Source organism: Barbus barbus, assembly GCF_936440315.1.
Source record: "Barbus barbus genome assembly, chromosome: 4".
Taxonomy (NCBI): domain Eukaryota; kingdom Metazoa; phylum Chordata; class Actinopteri; order Cypriniformes; family Cyprinidae; genus Barbus; species Barbus barbus.
Window position 1 is genome coordinate 22,918,937 of NC_136732.1, and position 17,911 is coordinate 22,936,847.

A 17,911-nucleotide genomic window follows, 5' to 3' on the forward strand; every position below is an offset into this window, starting at 1 on the left:
TTTGTCAGGCCTTCACAAAAGGGCGTTTAATTACAAAAAAAACCCCCAGCAACAACAAAAAATTGCCTTGACAAAAGGGCACTTTGGTCATCAAAGGGAAAAGGGGCAGGTGATCAAGCACACACCGCACTCCCCTCTGCACGTGCCTGGTAAAACGATTGTGGAATACTTTAAAAACAACATTCCTCAATGTCAAATTGCAAAGGCTCTGCAAATCTCATCATCTACAGTGCATAACATCATCAAAAGATTCAGAAAAACTGGAGAAATCTCTGTGTGCGTAATCAAACAAGGCTGAAGACCCTTGTTGGATGCCCTCAGAAGACACTGCATCACTCATCGGCATAATTCTGTCATTGACATTACTAAATGGGCCCAGGAATACTTCCAGAAACCACTGTCGGTAAACACAATCCGCCGTGCCATCTGCAGATGACAACTAAAGCGCTATCATGCAAAAAGGAAGCCATATGTGAACATGGTCCAGAAGCGCCGTCGTGTCCTGTGGGCCAAAGCTCATTTAAAATTAACTGTTTCAAAGTGGAAAAATGTTCTATGGTCAGACGAGTCCAAATTTGACATTCTTATAAGAAATCAACCTTCGAGAGTGTTATCAGCGTTCAGTTCAAAAGCCAGCATCTCTGATGGTATGGGGGTGCATAAGTGCATACAGTATGGGCAGCTTGCATGTTTTGGAAGGCACTATGAATGCTGAAAGGTATATAAAGGTTTTAGAGCAACATATGTTCCCCTCCAGACGATGTCTATTTCAGGGAAAGCCTTGTGTATTTCAGCAGGACAATGCAAAACCACAAACTGCAGCTATTACAACAGCATGGCTTCATAGTAGAAGAGTCCGGGTGTTGAATTGGCCTGCCTGCAGTCCAGATCTTTCACCTATAGAGAACATTTGGCGCATCATTAAATGAAAAATACGTCAAAGACGACCACAAACTATTCAGCAGCTGGAAACCTATATCAGGCAAGAATGGCACCAAATTCTAACACCAAAACTCCAGAAACTCATAACCTCGATGCCCAGACGTCTTCAAACTGTTTTGAAAAGAAGAGAAGATGCTACAGCGTGGTAAACATGCCCCCGTCCCAACTATTTTGAGACCTGTAGCAGGCATCAAATTTTAAATGAGCTAAGTTTGTGCATAAAATTTTAAAATTTCTCAGTTTAAACATTTGTTATGTTATCTATGTTCTATTGTGAATAAAATATTGCCTCATGTGATTTTAAATTATTTTAGTTTTCATTTTATTCAAATTTAAAAAACGTCCCAACATTTCTGGAATTCGGGTTGTATATATAAATATACTTGCAATATTGTTGATGAATTCGGGTTGTGTATATATACAGTCGTGGTCAGAATTATTGGCACTCTTGGTAAATATGATCAAAGAAGGCTGTGAAAATTAATCTGCATTGTTAATCCTTTTGATCATTTATTTAAAAAATTCACAAAAATCTAACCTTTCATTGGAGAATAAGAATTTAAAATGGGAGGAAATATCATTATGAAATAAATGTTTTTCTCTATTACACATTGGCCACAATTAACGGCACCCTTTTATTCAATACTTTTTGAAACCTCCATTTGCCAGTTTAACAGCTCTAAATGTTCTCCTATAATGCCTGATGAGGTTAGAGAACACCTGACAAGAGATCAGAGACCATTCCTTCATCCAGAATCACTCCAGATCCTTCAGATTCACAGCTCCATGACGGTGCTTCTTCTCTTCAGTTCACCTCACTCATTTTCTACAGGGTTCAGATCAGAGGATGGGAATGGCCTTAGCAGAAGCTTGGTTTTGTATTTGATAGAATCCATGATCCATGTGTCTAAACAAGATGTACAGGACCTCCAGTAGAAATATAGGCCCACAACATCAAAAATACAGCAGTATATTTCATTGTACACAAGGGGTACTTTTTTATCCCTGTGTTCACCAACCCCATCTTGAGGGTTTGCTGCTAAAAAGCTAATTTTTTAGTTTCATCTGACCATAGAAGCCAGTCCCGTTTGAAGTTCCAGTCGTGTCTGATAACTGAATATGCTGGAGTTTGTTTTTGGATGAGTGAGGAGAATTTTTCTTGAATCCCTCCCAAACAACATGTGGTGATGTAGGGACTGTTTGGCATTTTTTTTAAAGGTGTTCTGATCTCTACAATTCTCCAGCTGTGGTCCTTGAAGAGTCTTTAGCCACTCAAACGCTACTTCTCACCGTGCATTTGGACGATATAGACACACGTCCCCTTCCAGGCAGATTCATAACATTTTCTGTTGATTGGAACTTCTTAATTATTGCCTTGATGGTGGAAATGGGAATTTTCACTGCTCTAGCTCTTTTCTTAAAGCCACTTCACTAATTTGTGAAGCTCAATTATCTTTTGCTGCACATCAGATATATATTCTTTGGTTTTTTTTTCTCATTGTGATGGATGATTAAGGGAATTTGGACTTTGTTTTCCCTCCTATTTATTATTTCTGTGAAACAGGACGCCATGGCTGGATAATTTCATGTTCATAATCACCCTTGAGTGCTCAAAATTGTAAATATGAATGGGAATATACTTCAGAGATATTTTACTCATAAGAATTTCTAGGGGTACCAATAATTGTGTCCAACGTGTATTTGAGAAAATCATTTATTTCATAATGAGATTTTTCCCCATTTTCAATTGTTTTAGTTCAATGAAAGGTTAGATTTTTGTGATTTTTTAAAAATAAAAGATCAAAAGGATTAATAATGTGGGTTTATTTTCAGAGCCTTCTTTGATCATATTTACCAAGGGTGCCAATAATTCTGACCACAACTGTATATATATATATATATATATATATATATATATATATATATTTTTTTTTTTTTATGTGAGTTTTCGTTGACTAAAACTAGACTAAAATGCTCAGACGAAGTCGACTAAAACTTGGCTAAACAAAAACAGAACACAGGACTAAGACTAAGACTAAATTAAAAAAACTAAGACTAAGTCTAAATTAAAAATGGCTGACAAAATGAACACTACTACAGAAGTTTTGAGAACATTAAGGAGGACTTACCTACTCACCAGACCATTTTTATTGTGTTTATAACAATGAACTATTTTAACTCAAACTTTCCATATGTTAGGTTTATATAGGCTTATATAAGTTGTGTTAAATTGTGAAGATTATCTTAATGAACAAAATGTGTAGGAATATTTTGCTGGTCACAGAGCTTATGTTTTGCAATAATCCAAAAGCCTGTGGAAAAATCCTATAGGCTTTTTGTCGATGGAACCAGGCTGATGCTAACTTTTGGATTGGCCTACAAAAATACGTCCTCCCTGCAGAACTCTTTTGTGGTTGGTTACTAGGGCATTGCTATGCAGTTGCTAAGGAGTTTCTTGCCTCTTGCAATTTAAAATGAGATATGTACTGAGGTTTAATATTTAGCATTAGGGTAGTTGTTCAAACCCCTAACCTAAGTATGAGCAATAGTAGTAATGACTGCCTAATTATCATAGGTTAAAGTCAGATGTGTAAACACAGGGAAGAATCTCGAATCGCAGAGGAAGCTGATATAAATGGTGGGATGCAGCCACAGCCCTTATTATTGTGCACGGCCTGTCCTATTGGGACTATATGGTGAATCACCTTTGCTCCTGTCTCTCCAGGAGCCCCTCGACCTCCATCTGCCCCTGATCGACCCTGCAAGGTGAAACACAGAATACCACTTCGTCATCATATTCTGTGCACTGCTTTATGCAATATTCATGAAGCAAAAAACACAGCACATCAATATAGAAACTGTTATCACCCAATTCATATTCATGATGAGGTTAATTAAATGGATCAGATTTGAACTTTGATCACTCATCCATTGATTTTCTTACACTGCGTGTGAGATGTTCAGTCTTACCCTTTTCCCTGGTTTCCCATTAAGACCAGCAGCACCTGGCAACCCACGTGGGCCCTTAAAAGAGAAGAATAAAAACAGAGAGAGAGATGATTTTAAAGGCTACTGAATGTAAAGAGGGAATATCAAAAGGAAATGTCCTCACCGCAGGCCCAGGCTCTCCACTGTCCCCTTTTAGTCCACTGGGACCTGGTAGACCCTGGAACAAACATACATTTTCAAAGACAGAAAGTATCCATTCAACCCCCCCCAAAAAAACCCAAAACAATCTGAATTTGAAGTAGATTGCATAGGCTGTGCTAAAAAGAAAAAAAAAACATCTGAAATAAACTGGAAAAGAAATGACAAAGATTTCTCACCACTGGGCCCGGCCTCCCGGTGAGACCTAATGGACCTGGAGGGCCCTTCAATGATAGCTAGAAGCAAAGAAAAATAAAAACAAACAAAAAGTTTCACATTTCTCCTCATTCTTAACCTGCATTTGTACGTGTATTTGTACTGAATTTGCAATGTTGTCTAAAATTCAAAAATGACCTATTCTCAAATCAGGCTTTAAGATGAGCATAGATTATAAACAAAAGTTATTTGCATAATATACTGTAACTAGTGCTGTCAAACGATTAATTGGATTAATCCCATCCAAAATAATTTTTGTTTGCATAATATATGTGTGTTTTCTGTGTATATTTATTATGTATATATAAATACACACACATACAGTATAAATTTATCATAATTATAATTTTTACATGTATTTACAAATTCATTTTAATGGCACTAATTTTATTAAAGCACGATTAACCCAGCGCGCATTTTCTGTTTGACCCGTGGCCTAGCCCGTGGTTGGAGAAATGAATAGAGATGCTGACAGTGTTGCCAACTTAGAGACTTTTCAGACCCCTTTAGCAACTCCCCCCACCCCCCGCAAAAAAAAGCACCTAGCGAACAATCTTTAGGGTTTGCCCAAGCCTTATTTAGTTTCTGAGACCCGCCAGAACAGAAACAGTCAAATATATCAATGAAAATTGTTTTATTGAGAATTTAGCTGCATCAAAATACAGTATGTGGGCACATAGAGGCAAACAAATGTAGGCTAATAATAAATAATATATATACATTTTGCATGTTCAGAAGAAGTGAGCTGCCCTGTCATGTGAAAATGTAAACAGGTGTTTGTGTAAGTAAATTGCTCAGTGCAAAGAAAGTAAAGTAATTGGAGCCTGGTATTTCTATGTTCTTTTTTCATGTGTCTAATAGACATGGACAAGTTCTTTGAAAAACATCTTTGACCTTTGTAACATGTCTAGTCATGTTGGGGGAAGTCGTGGCCTAATGGTTAGAGAGTCGGACTAGTAATCGAAAGGTTGCGAGTTCGAGCCCCCGGCCGGCAGGAATTGTAGGTGGGGGGAGTGAGTGTCCAGCGCTCTCTCCACCCTCAATACCACGACTGAGGTGCCCTTGAGCAAGGCACCGAACCCCCAATTGCTCCCCGGGCGCTGCAGCATGGCTGCCCACTGCTCCGGGTGTGTGTTCACGGTGTGTGTGTGTGTGTGTGTGGATTTGTTCACTACTCACTGCTGTGTGTGTGCACTTGGATGGGTTAAACGCAGAGCACCAATTTCGAGTATGGGTCACCATACTTGACAATACGTCAATACGTCACGACTGACTTAGTCTTCATGCTCCATGTTAACTATGGTTTCACTAATAATAAACATATATTGCATAAAGCATCCATATTTGTCCATGCCCATGTTGATTAGAGTATTAAAAACTTGAAAAGTATTAATTTAAGGTACATTTAGAACAGATAAAAATGTGCGATTAAGTAGCGATTAATCGCAAGTTAACTCATGACAATCATGCGATTAAATATTTTAATTTACATGTCTATATTTATATTCGTATAATGTGTATTATAAATAAATATATTTAATATATAAAAATATTTTTTTTCTGAAATACATACATGCATGTGTGTGTATTTATACTGTATATACACAATAAATATACACAGTACACATACATATATTATGTAAACAAAAACCTTTATTTTGTATGCGATTAATCGTTTGACAGCACTAACTGTAAAACTGTTCAGTATTACACAACATCTAGATTTTTACCATTTCTGAAGACATTGTGCGAAATGCTAGGGTGATGTAGGCTGCTGCCAAGAGATCTGAGCAGTTTTTGTTTTAGTGTAATTAAAATAATAATAACAAAAATGTTTAAACTTAATGAAGTCAGGTCAGTTCAATCAAATTGTGTTTTTATTTGAATAAAACAACTCAAAAATCAACTTCAAATGTTTTTGCTCATTATGTTTGTTGTTGTTTTGTGAAAAAATACTTTTATTCAGCAATTGTTTTCAACACTGCTAATAATAAATGTTTCTTGAGCATCAAATCAGCATATTAAAATTATTTCTGATGGATCATGTGACATTGAAGACTGAAGTAATGGCTGCTATAAATTCAGCTTTGCATCACAGGAATTAATTACATGAATAATTATAGAATAAATAATACAAAACATTTTTTACAATACTGTACTATTCAAAATATGTACTTTTTTTTCTCTACTGTGCTGTATATTTGATCAAATTATTGCAGCTCTGGTGAATATAAGAGACATGAACAATATGAAACCATATGAAAATTTTGTCCTTCAGTGCAAGTTTATTGGATTCTTCCACTTATTTTATCTTCTGAATAGCCAAATATCACAAATCTCAAAAACTAACAAGACACTTCTTCCACGATACCTCCCCTCACATAGCCACATGATTTGTAGGTATCCTTCATGTCTGTATCAGACATGCAATACAGGATGAGTTGCAAATTTTCTATATTTTTGGTGTTTTGTATTTTTGGGTTTGTTGAAATTCCTAAACCTAAATGTAAACATTAGTAATAGTGATGCTTGTGTTAGCAAACACTATTGATAATACAGTCATGATAATGAGTGAAAGGCACAGATGTAAGTGCCGTGTAAGTTTGGTTTGTGTCTTACTTTGGTCTGTTGTAAGATGGCTTGAGCCTGCGCCTCTTGAGCCGATATCACAGGTCCCTTCTGAGAGTCTCCTCCATACTGGAACTTAGTGCAAAAAAAGAGATTATTAACTAAATAACTGATGTACATTAAGTAACTCACTATTAAAGATATACTTTAACATATTAAGCACACAAATAAATGGAAATATACTGGATGCCATTAAGTCTGATTATATCACAGCTCCACCATGTGGCCAAAGCATGCTATTGAGGCTCAGGCCTCCTGTTTTGTGAGGTAAAATTAATTAATTCATTAATTTCCTCTGGCAAACAACTCCAGCTAATGAGATGCAAGTGGTTTAAATGTGTTACTGAAGGAATGACTTCATCTTACGGGTAACATAAGCAAAGTGCCTGGAGGACCCGGTATCCCATCAGCGCCAGGCAGCCCTGGACGTCCCTCAGGACCCTTGTGGGAGGAGAGACAATTAACTCAATTCATTGATGGAGCATTTCTGTACATGCACGTGTGCACAATTGTGTCAGCAATACTTACTTGACAAAACAATTGCATGAGCAACAGCATTCCTCATTTATTCCCTATCCATTGGCTTGTGTCCTGAATGCATTCTAACACCTGATGATTTTTTTTAGTGTTGCCTGCATCAAAGCCTACTGTGCTCATTTGCCTGGTGTAAAACATTTAAGAGCTCAGCTAATCAAAGCTGTCAATCAACATTCCTCTCCCAACAACACAGAACTTCAATCTTCAAAAGAAAAGATAAAACCTGCGGCTAGAACATTTTCCTCTGCCTTTCACTCAATGGTATAAGACCTGTATAGATATACGAGGCCAAAAAGAGCTTACATCTCAAGCGAACGTGCTTTCTCAGCCTAGTCTGATGTTTTTACTAAAACTCAACTCTTTTGTGAAGCTGACACCCCAGAGAAGTTGATTCACAACCAGCCAGAGGCGCTAAACTGAGCGGAGACAAAAGAATAATCTATCTTCATCCCTACTGTCAGAGGTAAATGATGAATTCAGGTTCTTTACTGCAGTTGGAAGTCTGCAGTCTGTTTTACCCTGCTAAGGGATTGTGTGTAAAGAGTGAGTCACACTACAAGAACAGACACACTGTCCGGCGCAAATTAGGTCAAACTATCAGATGAGTCATGGCTCCCCTGATGCCTATGGTCTCGGTAGAGGTTGGTGGTCCCTTCGAGGGGCTCTGACTCATCGGTGAGGTTTGTTCCATCAGCACACGATTCCAATCACCCCCCCGATCCCCGGGAGGTGTCCTGTGTGTCCTAGATTCGAGGTTCATGTCAGGTCATGTGGGTCAGCTGATTGTGAGGACACTCACCATATCACCTGGGTCTCCACCTGGTCCCGGGGGGCCTGTGATGCCAGGAATTCCTGGAAGACCCTGGAAAAATAAACAGACACACAAATCGTTTTTTAATGAAAACAAATGCCGGACACCCCTTTAAGACCACTTGAAATCACTTGAAAGCTTTTTTCCCTAGAACTCCATTAAATCTTAATAGTATTATGACTTACTTGCGGTCCTGGTGGGCCATGAGGTCCTTGAAAATATGTGCCCTAGTTAGTATAAAACACAAAGAGATTAGAATTAGTTTGCATTAGCCAACATAAATCAATGTGTGTACAGTATGTGTGTGTGTAACTTCACACTCCAGCACTCACTGGTTCAACAACAGCTGGTTCTCCCTTCTGTCCTTTCTCAAATTGCCTGCCCTGTAAGAGAAAGAAAAGGTGACAGATGAGATCTTGGTCACAACTAGCTGGGATTGGAGTTACAATAATGCTACTTGTTACAATAAGTAGTTTTAAAATTTTCAGTGTAATTTCGTGATTATTGATACCAATTTTCAAACCACACCAAAAACAAATGTGCAAATGGAACATGAACATTTATTTAAAAGGTGAAAGAAAGAAAGAAAGAAAGAAAGAAAGAAAGAAAGAAAGAAAGAAAGAAAGAAAGAAAGAAAGAAAGAAAGAAAGAAAGAAAGAAAGAAAATAAATGGAAAGTGGACATTTATTTAAAAAGTTAAATATAAATACAAATAATCTCAAACTGAATTAAAACAATGTTGTTTAGCTTTCAGTATTTTTCAGTTAAATAAACATTACTTTTTGCAAATCTTCTGACATAAATAAATAATAAATCTTAAATAAATAAATAACCTACCTACCTTGTGGAAAGTGGAAATGTATTTACACAGGTAAATATTTATAGAAATATTAACTAACTTAATTAAAACAATGACATTTAGCTCCCATTTTTTCTCAGTTAAGTAAACATTGCTTTTGCATATTTATGCATATTGCATATTCTGACATAAATCTGATACTGTATAAAAACTACTATTATGCATTTCGGTCTCATTTAAATATCAACTCGGTCCCGAAGAACCAGTACTTTGGGCATCCCTAAATGGGATAAAGAGAAGATCCATATTTGCCTGTGTGTTTTACAAAACCGTACCTCTCCATCCCATGTGCCCGGCTTCTCCCTCTGCACGGGGTCAAATCGGTCATCATAAACCTCATATTCCTCATACTCCTGTTCAAAGCTGTTCGAGTCGTTTTTAAACTCATACTCCAAGATCTATGAATGCAGAAAACATCCCAACAGCAGTTATCACCTCAAACATGCTCGCAATGTTAGGAAAAGCCCGGAAACAGAAACCACATACCTCATAGTCTGTGATATTGGGGCCAACTGTCACTGTGGAGACCAAGAGCTCATTGTGTTCATCGCCATAAAGGTCATCACTAAACTCCTCAACCTCTGGTGTTTTAATCGGCCTCTCTTCCTGCACACCAACACAGCAGAGTCAGAAGTAGCACAGCCATGGCAACCGCAACCATGGAGATACAGAGCACAATCAGTCATTTCCACTCTACATTAGTTTGGGTTCACTGGGCATCTAAGCTTTAGAGACATTAAAGCCAGAAATATCGTCTACACAAGTACATGATTGCAGATTGCGAATGTACTGTATCGGAATACGTTGCATTCTCAGTGTTGCCACAAGGGGTGCTATATAGTGAGTATTAGCATAAGCTTGTCTTGTTCTTTGTTTTTTCCCTCTTCACGTTAACTACTGTCATGGCTGAGCAACAGTAAGATGAAAATCTTGCTTGAAGTTACAGCACTGAAGAGTAGCAGATGTTTGATTGCAACTCTTTCGCCCCCTTGAGTACCGAGATTTGTTTGTAGTGCAAGAGTGCATAGTAAAGGAGAAGTTCACTTCCAGAATAAGCATTTCCTGATAATTTGCTCACCCCATGTGATTCAAGATGTTCATGTTGTTCATGTCTTTCTGTCTTCAGTCACAAGGTTTTTGAGGAAAACATTCCAGGATTTTTCTCCATAAACTGGACTTCAGTGGTGGCCAGTGGGTTGAAGGTCCAAATTGCAGTTTCAAAGGGCTCTACACAATCCCAGCTGAGGAATAAAGGTCTTATCTAGCAAAACGATCGGTCGTTTTAAAAAAAATAAATAAAATTAATTGATATACTTTTTAACAACAAATGCTCATCTTGCACTAGCTCAGCAATGCGCGTGCCCATCTTTACGCATTACGTAATCACGTTGGAAAAGTCACATGTGATTAGTTCTTCGTCTGTGTATTTCGGTTTAAATAGATATGGTATGGTGAAAAACTCCTTCTCATTTTCTCCTCCAACTTCAAATCGTCCGACGCCGTTGTTTTACCTTTTTTTGTAAAGGGCGTTTGACTTTTTTTTGCCCGTTCGCTTTATTTTATTTATTTATTTCCACCTACGTCACACGTGATCTTTCTAACGTGATTATGTAATGTGTGAGTTCGGGCTGGTGCAAGATCCTTTCACCAGATTAGACCCTTATTCCTTGGCTGGGATCGTGTAAAGTCCTTTGAAGCTTCATTGAAACGGCAATTTGGACCTTCAACCTGTTGGCTGCCATTGAAGTCCACTGTATGGAGAACAATCCTGAAATATTTTCCTCAAAAACCTTAATTTCTTTGCGACTGAAGACAGAAAGACATGAACATCTTAGATAACATGGGGGTGAGTAAATTATAAGGAAATTTTTATTCTGGAAGCTAACTTATCCTTTAATGACGTGACTGCGCTTGCAATATGCTGGCCAAGCATTTGCAACTGTGTTTGTGTACTTGCATAGAATATGTTTCTGGCTTCACTGTGCTTTAAATCTCCAGGTCACTGTTGACTAATTAAAATGTTAGCGCAATTAACAGGTGCAGGTTAAAGAAACATTCTGGTTACAAAGCCAGCTTGAAGGCATAAATACTGCTGAGCTGTTGAGTGTGAGGTGGTTTTATTAACAACGCGAGATGTCAGCACAAAAGCCGTATGTTCTGATGGCAGCCATAAAAGCATGAAAGGAAGGGTGAGCAAACTTGGCACACTGATATTGGCATCTGAGTTTTACCTCAGCAGAAGCTTGATTCAAACAGCAAAAACTACATCTATCAGAGCTGTCGGAGGTAAATGTATCAAAAAGATGCATGAAAATGGATTTATGTTAGACACAGTCCTGTTTTTCATTCTGTCTTGGTGCGCATCTTTCAGTTTCAATCTTTAAAGCGTGCCAAGTCAACAAATAAAAGTGTAACTCTATGCCAAAACCTGAATGAAATATGCATCATGTCTCATATTCAACTTTCAACACACATCAAAGTGTCACTGTCGCAATGAGCCATAATCCATATGCATTTTGAGTCAATACATCTCACTGAAGCTACAAAATATGACGACATTGTAATTTTTTATGAGCCTAACGTCTGGGAAGAAGAGTTTTGGTGCTGTTATTGGGAAGGTTAGAATGGCAGAGGCTGGTTAGTAGTACAATGGACAACTGGTGGTTAAAAAGTGTGAGGGGAGTCAGTGATTGGTCAGGAGAACAATGGGGAGGGAGGAGGAAGTATGGGCAACGACACTGGCACTTTAGGTTCTACCTCCACCTCCGTCTTTGAGGATTCAGAAACTGCGGTTGCCAGTACAGATTGGTCTTCAAAATCTGTCACAGGCTTTGTAGTGGCATTGGCGAGCTCGTCCTGATAGGTGTCAGGTTCATGAGTGGGCATGTCGGGTATGGAGTCCAACAGATCGACCATTGTTGTTAGAGATGATTGTACTGGTGACTTGGGCTGCTCCGTCGCAGCTGGTGAAGTCCCTTGATGAGGTTCCTGAGCCAAATACTCCGGCAGCTTAGAGGACACCTCAAGGAAACCTTCTTCGAGAGCTTCGATTTGCTTTTTCTTCTTACGAGATTCTTTTTTGCCTTTCTTATCTCTCTTTTTCTTGTTCTTTTTGCCTTTGCGATCTTTCTTGGAGCGTTTCTTTGGTTCCACAGGCTCATCTCCCTGCATGATGTCATTGAAGTTATGGATGGGTTTGGCCTTTTATTGATGGGGCAAGGAGTCAGAGGTCAGGCATAGATGAACAGAATTAAAATAGTTACAGAGGTAAAAACAGTAGGACAACACAACTTGTAAATCATACTGACATGTATATGAATGGCTCGTTACATCTCTACATAAATTAATCTAAAATTAAGTTGGCCGACTGATTCTGCTAGACAATGTATTATTCTCTTTGCAAATTAGGTCATAGTTCAACTTGTTCTCAATTCAGATATGCGCTACATTATCAGCCCACAATTCAAGGGGTCGGAGTTGAGCTGCTTACAGACTATTATGAGAGGCCCTAACTGAATAGGCTTGATGAGGCCTGTCGGGGGGAGATTATATGAATAATGTGAGAACCAAAGCGAGGTGTTGAGATGCCAAGTCGGGCAGTATAGAATGGGATCAGTGTGAGCTCTGGTAATAGGTCAGTAATGTGAGCAATGCTGATGAATCTCGCCATTAGTCCCTCTTCTCTCAGCTGTTGTGGGAACTGAAAGCCAGCTGGCTCTACCTCTGAATGGCTGCCGATAGACACTTTTCCTTTAGCCAACTTGGAGAGAGACATACGCAGACATTTACATTCAGCACACTAGCACAAAACTGGGCGTGGGAGCTGTGAGGAGAAATGAATGTACGATGACCTTAAGCGTTCCTCCCAGAAGGCTGCAGAGAAATGCTAACCCACTGACATGATTACTCACTGGGCTGACTCACCCACACGTGCATGTTCACAACAAACACAAATCATCACAATCGAAAAAACATGTTCGAAATGTTCACATAAAAAATATCACATTATGAAGACAAACATGGGCCAAACTGTTTATTTGAAAGACAAAGAAGTGTCCTTGCATCATGTAGAAAGCTTCTTGTTCCTTAGGCTGTGAGTAGAAAATTAATTATGTGATTAGAAAAATGCCATCTTTGCTAAAAAGAATACAGAATGTTTTTGAGCCAGTCACCTGAGCCATAAATTTCATAGTATTAATATATATTTATTCAAAAGTTTGGAGTAAGTATATTTTTTTCAAGAAGTCTCTTGCGTTTACCAAGACTAAATTTCTTTATTCAAAAATACAATGAAAACAGTAATCATGTGGATAACACTTTATTTTAAGGTCTCTTAACTAGTTGCTTATTACCATGCATATTACTAGAATATAAGCCATTTATTAGTAGTAATTAAGCACATATTAATGCCTTATTCTACATGACCTTACTCTACATTCCTAATCCTACCCAATACCTAAACTTAACAACTACCTTACTAACTATTAATAAGCAGCAAATGAGGAATTTATTGAGGGAAAAGTCATAGTTACTATTGAATAAGTGTTCCCTATTCTAAAGTGTTACCATCATTACTCCAGTGTCACACGATCCTTCAGAAATCACTCTAATATGCTACTTTGCTGCTCAAGAAATATATTCTTATTGTTATCAATGTTGAAAACAGTTGTGCTGCTTAATATTTTAGTCATCATGATGCATGATTTTTTCAGGATGCTCAAATGAACAGAGAATTCAAAAGAACAACACTTATTTGAAATAGAATTTTTTTGTATCATTATAAATATCTTTACTGTTATTTATTGTCTCCTTGCTGAATATAAGTATTAATTTCTTTATAAAATAACCCAAACCTTTGATAATTTATTTGATGTAATATTACATATATTATACTGTATTATCAGTCAATCAGTGGAGAATGAGTTTTTTTTTTGTTACCACTGAGCTAAACAGCCCTATATTATTATTATTATTGTTGTTGTTGTTGTTGTTTAAATATTCATATTTGCATATTTTATTGTTGCAGTCTAATGATTGTTTAGTTATTATTGTGTCAAAAAGCAGAACTAAAAAAAAGAAAACGACAAAATTTATGCATTATATATATTATAAAGAGTTAATTTGCAAAAACAGATAACTAAAAAAAATCATGTTTTTCATTGTGCATTCCAATTCCAATTGTGGGAAGTCGTGGCCTAATGGTTAGAGAGTCGGACTCGTAATCGAAAGGTTGCGGGTTCCAGTCCCCGGCCGGCAGGGATTGTAGGTGGGGGGAGTGAATGTACAGCGCTCTCTCCACCCTCAATACCACGACTGAGGTGCCCTTGAGCAAGGCACCGAACCCCCAATTGCTCCCCGGGCGCCGCAGCATGGCTGCCCACTGCTCCGGGTGTGTGTTCACGGTGTGTGTGTGTGTATGTGTGTGTGTGCATTTGTTCACTACTCACTGCTGTGTGTGTGCACTTGGATGGGTTAAATGCAGAGCACCAATTTCGAGTATGGGTCACCATACTTGACAATACGTCACGACTTTACTTTACTTTTACTTTTTAATCGCAATCAAACTGCAGTTGGGTTATTTTGATTAGGTTAAAAAAAATACAGCTATCTAACACAATAAAAACATGATAACATAATAAAAAAACATGATTTCTGAAAATTTAAAAAAAAACGTAAAATTTAAGTTCCCTATCTGTCGGTCACTACGAGTTATGTCGTGACGACATTAGGGGATTTACTTGGGAGCCCCGACTGCCTCTGATAAGAGAAAACGCCAATGAAATTTGGCTAGTGGATTTTGCATACCTGAGCCACTCCCCGTGCATACGGGTATAAAATGGCGACAGGTGCATCCACTCATCAGATTTTTGCTTCGGAGCCGAGTGGATGAGAAGTCTTCAACAGATCAGATCTCCACAAAGCCGTCTGCCTCGAAGTTTGTTCCTGGGTGGCGTTACGGTGCAGACAGCGGTGTCCCTGCAGCAGCGATTCCCCTGGGCACTTCACCTGAAAGAGCAAATTTCTAAAACACTGGGCGGTTCGCGTCTTTTTTTAAGGACGCCGACAAAGTACGCTTTCCTCGGGTGGAGAATCTTGTGTTTTCTTTTGTTCTGTTGAGCCGGTCCCTCGAGCCGAGATGAGGCAGGGGTTTTACAGCCCCTACTTCATCGTGCCCAAGAAAGGCGGTGGCAGCGATCGACCTGAAGGACGCTTACTTTCATGTCTCGATTCTCCCTCGACACAGGCCGTTCCTACGGTTTGCGTTCGAGGGGCGGGCATGGCAGTACAGGGTCCTCCCCTTCGGGCTCTCCCTGTCTCCCCGTGCCTTCACGAAGGTGGCGGAGGGCGCCCTTGCCCCGTTACGGGAAGTGGGCGTCAGGATCCTCAACTATCTCGATGATTGGCTCATCCTGGCCCGGTCGCGAGAACAGTTGTGTGGTCACAGGGACCTGGTGCTCCGGCACCTCAGCCAGTTGGGGCTTCGGGTCAACTGGGAAAAGAGCAAGCTCTCCCCTGTGCAGAGAATCTCTTTTCTCGGTGTGGAGTTAGACTCTGTGAGTATGACGGCACGTCTCACGGACGAGCGTGCCCAATCAGTGCTGAACTGCCTGAATTCCTTCAGAGGCAGGACAGTGGTTCCGCTGAAACAGTTTCAGCAGCTCCTGGGGCATATGGCATCCGTAGCCGCAGTCACGCCGCTCGGGTTGCTTCATATGAGACCACTTCAGCACTGGTTACACTCACGGGTCCCGAGATGGGCATGGTGCCGCGGGACACGTCGTGTGACCATCACGCAATCGTGTCGCCGCTTTTTCAGCCCCTGGTCGGACCTTGCCTTCCTACGGGCCGGGGTGCCCTTAGGACAAGTGTCCCGGCATGTTGTTGTCACAACAGATGCCTCCAGCATGGGCTGGGGCGCTACATGCAACGGGCAGGCAGCCTCGGGGCTCTGGATGGGGCCTCGACTGCTTTGGCACATCAACTGCCTAGAGCCGTTGGCAGTGCATCTGGCCTTAAAGCAGTTCCGGCCACTGCTCCTAGGCCAGCACGTGTTGGTCCGCACGGACAACACTGCGGCTGTTTTGTACATCAACCGGCAGGGAGGTCTACGATCACGCCGCATGTCACAGCTCGCCCGCCATCTCCTCCTCTGGAGTCAGTCACAGCTCAAATCGCTGCGCGCCGTCCACATTCCGGGGGAGCTCAATCGTGCAGCCGACACGCTCTCACGACAGCTCACGTTCCCCGGAGAATGGCGACTCCATCCCGAGACGATCCGGCTGATTTGGAGTCGATTCGGGGAAGCTCAGGTAGACCTGTTTGCTTCCCACGAGTCCTCCCACTGCCAGCTGTATTTCTCCCTGGCCGAGGCCCCCCTCGGCACGGACGCACTGGCACACAGCTGGCCTCGGGCTCTGCGCAAGTATGCGTTTCCCCCAGTGAGCCTGATCGCACAGACACTGTGCAAGGTCAGGGAGGACGAGGAGCAGGTCTTGTTGGTTGCGCCATATTGGCCTACCCGGACCTGGTTTCCGGAACTCACCCTCCTCGCGACAGCCCCTCCCTGGCGCATCCCTCTGAGGAAGGACCTTCTTTCTCAGGGGCTCGGCACCATATGGCACCCGCGTCCAGATCTGTGGAACCTCCATGTGTGGCTCCTGGATGGGACGCGGCAGACTTGAGTGACCTGCCACAGGCTGAAGTGGAGTCTGTTCGCGGACTGGTGTTCTTCTCGTCGGGAGGACCTCCGAAGATGCACGATTGGAGCGGTGCTTTCTTTCCTGCAAGAGAGGTTGGAGCGCAGGCTGTCGCCCTCCACCTTGAAAGTGTACGTGGCTGCTATTGCGGCCCATCACGATGCAGTGGACGGCCGGTCCCTGGGGAAGCACGATCTCATCGTGAGGTTCCTGAGGGGTGCCAGAAGGTTAAATCCTCCTAGGCCACCCCTGATGCCCTCCTGGGATCTCTCTATTGTCCTGGCTGGACTTCAGAGGGGTCCCTTTGAGCCGCTGGACTCAGTCGAGCTGAAATTCCTGTCGGCTAAGACAGCGCTCCTGACCGCGCTCACTTCCATCAAGAGGGTCGGGGACCTCCAAGCATTTTCGGTAAGCGAAGAGTGCCTTGTGTTTGGGCCGGCCTACTCTCACGTTGTCCTGAGACCCCGGCCTGGATACGTGCCTAAGGTTCCCACCACGCCCTTCCGCGATCAGGTGGTGAACCTGCAAGCACTGCCCTCGGAGGAGGCAGACCCAGCCTTGGCGTTGCTGTGTCCCGTAAGAGCGCTGCGCATATACGTGGACCGCACCCGGAGCTTCAGAAGCTCTGAGCAGCTCTTTGTCTGCCACGGAGGTCAGCAGAAAGGGAAGGCTGTCTCCAAGCAGAGGTTGGCCCACTGGATAGTGGATGCCATCGCCTTGGCGTACCAATCCCAAAGCGAGCCGTGCCCCCTCGGGGTGAGGGCTCACTCCACACGGAGTGTTGCCTCCTCCTATGCGCTGGCGCACGGCGCCTCTTTGGCAGACATCTGTAGAGCTGCGGGCTGGGCGACACCGAACACCTTCGCGAGATTTTACAGTCTCCGCGTTGAGCCAGTCTCTTCCCGTGTGTTGGGTAACAGGTAAGTGGCGGGAAGAGTTGGCCGGTGTCACGCTTGCTGCGCCATTCCCCCTTACCCGGGGATATGAGCGCCTATTCTCTCCTCCAGTCAGTTCCCCGGACGGCGAACCCTGGCGGAGTTCCTCCAGCACCCCCGGCAGTCAGGCTGGGCGGAG

General features: G+C 41.6%; 1 protein-coding gene across 1 annotated transcript in view; it reads right to left on the bottom strand.

Moving 5' to 3' along the window:
• Positions 1 to 17,911, bottom strand: part of LOC306869012 (uncharacterized protein) — a 71,172-nt gene that overhangs the window by 26,794 nt on the left and 26,467 nt on the right. The window contains exons 6-17 of the mRNA XM_079415549.1: positions 11,898 to 12,341; positions 9,627 to 9,746; positions 9,416 to 9,538; positions 8,614 to 8,664; positions 8,467 to 8,508; positions 8,270 to 8,332; positions 7,300 to 7,374; positions 6,925 to 7,008; positions 4,269 to 4,325; positions 4,055 to 4,108; positions 3,913 to 3,966; positions 3,648 to 3,701 (exon numbers count right to left, since the gene is read on the bottom strand). Of these exons, the coding sequence (XP_079271675.1) occupies positions 3,648 to 3,701; positions 3,913 to 3,966; positions 4,055 to 4,108; positions 4,269 to 4,325; positions 6,925 to 7,008; positions 7,300 to 7,374; positions 8,270 to 8,332; positions 8,467 to 8,508; positions 8,614 to 8,664; positions 9,416 to 9,538; positions 9,627 to 9,746; positions 11,898 to 12,341 (1,221 nt within the window). The remainder of the gene's footprint in view (positions 1 to 3,647; positions 3,702 to 3,912; positions 3,967 to 4,054; positions 4,109 to 4,268; positions 4,326 to 6,924; positions 7,009 to 7,299; positions 7,375 to 8,269; positions 8,333 to 8,466; positions 8,509 to 8,613; positions 8,665 to 9,415; positions 9,539 to 9,626; positions 9,747 to 11,897; positions 12,342 to 17,911) is intronic.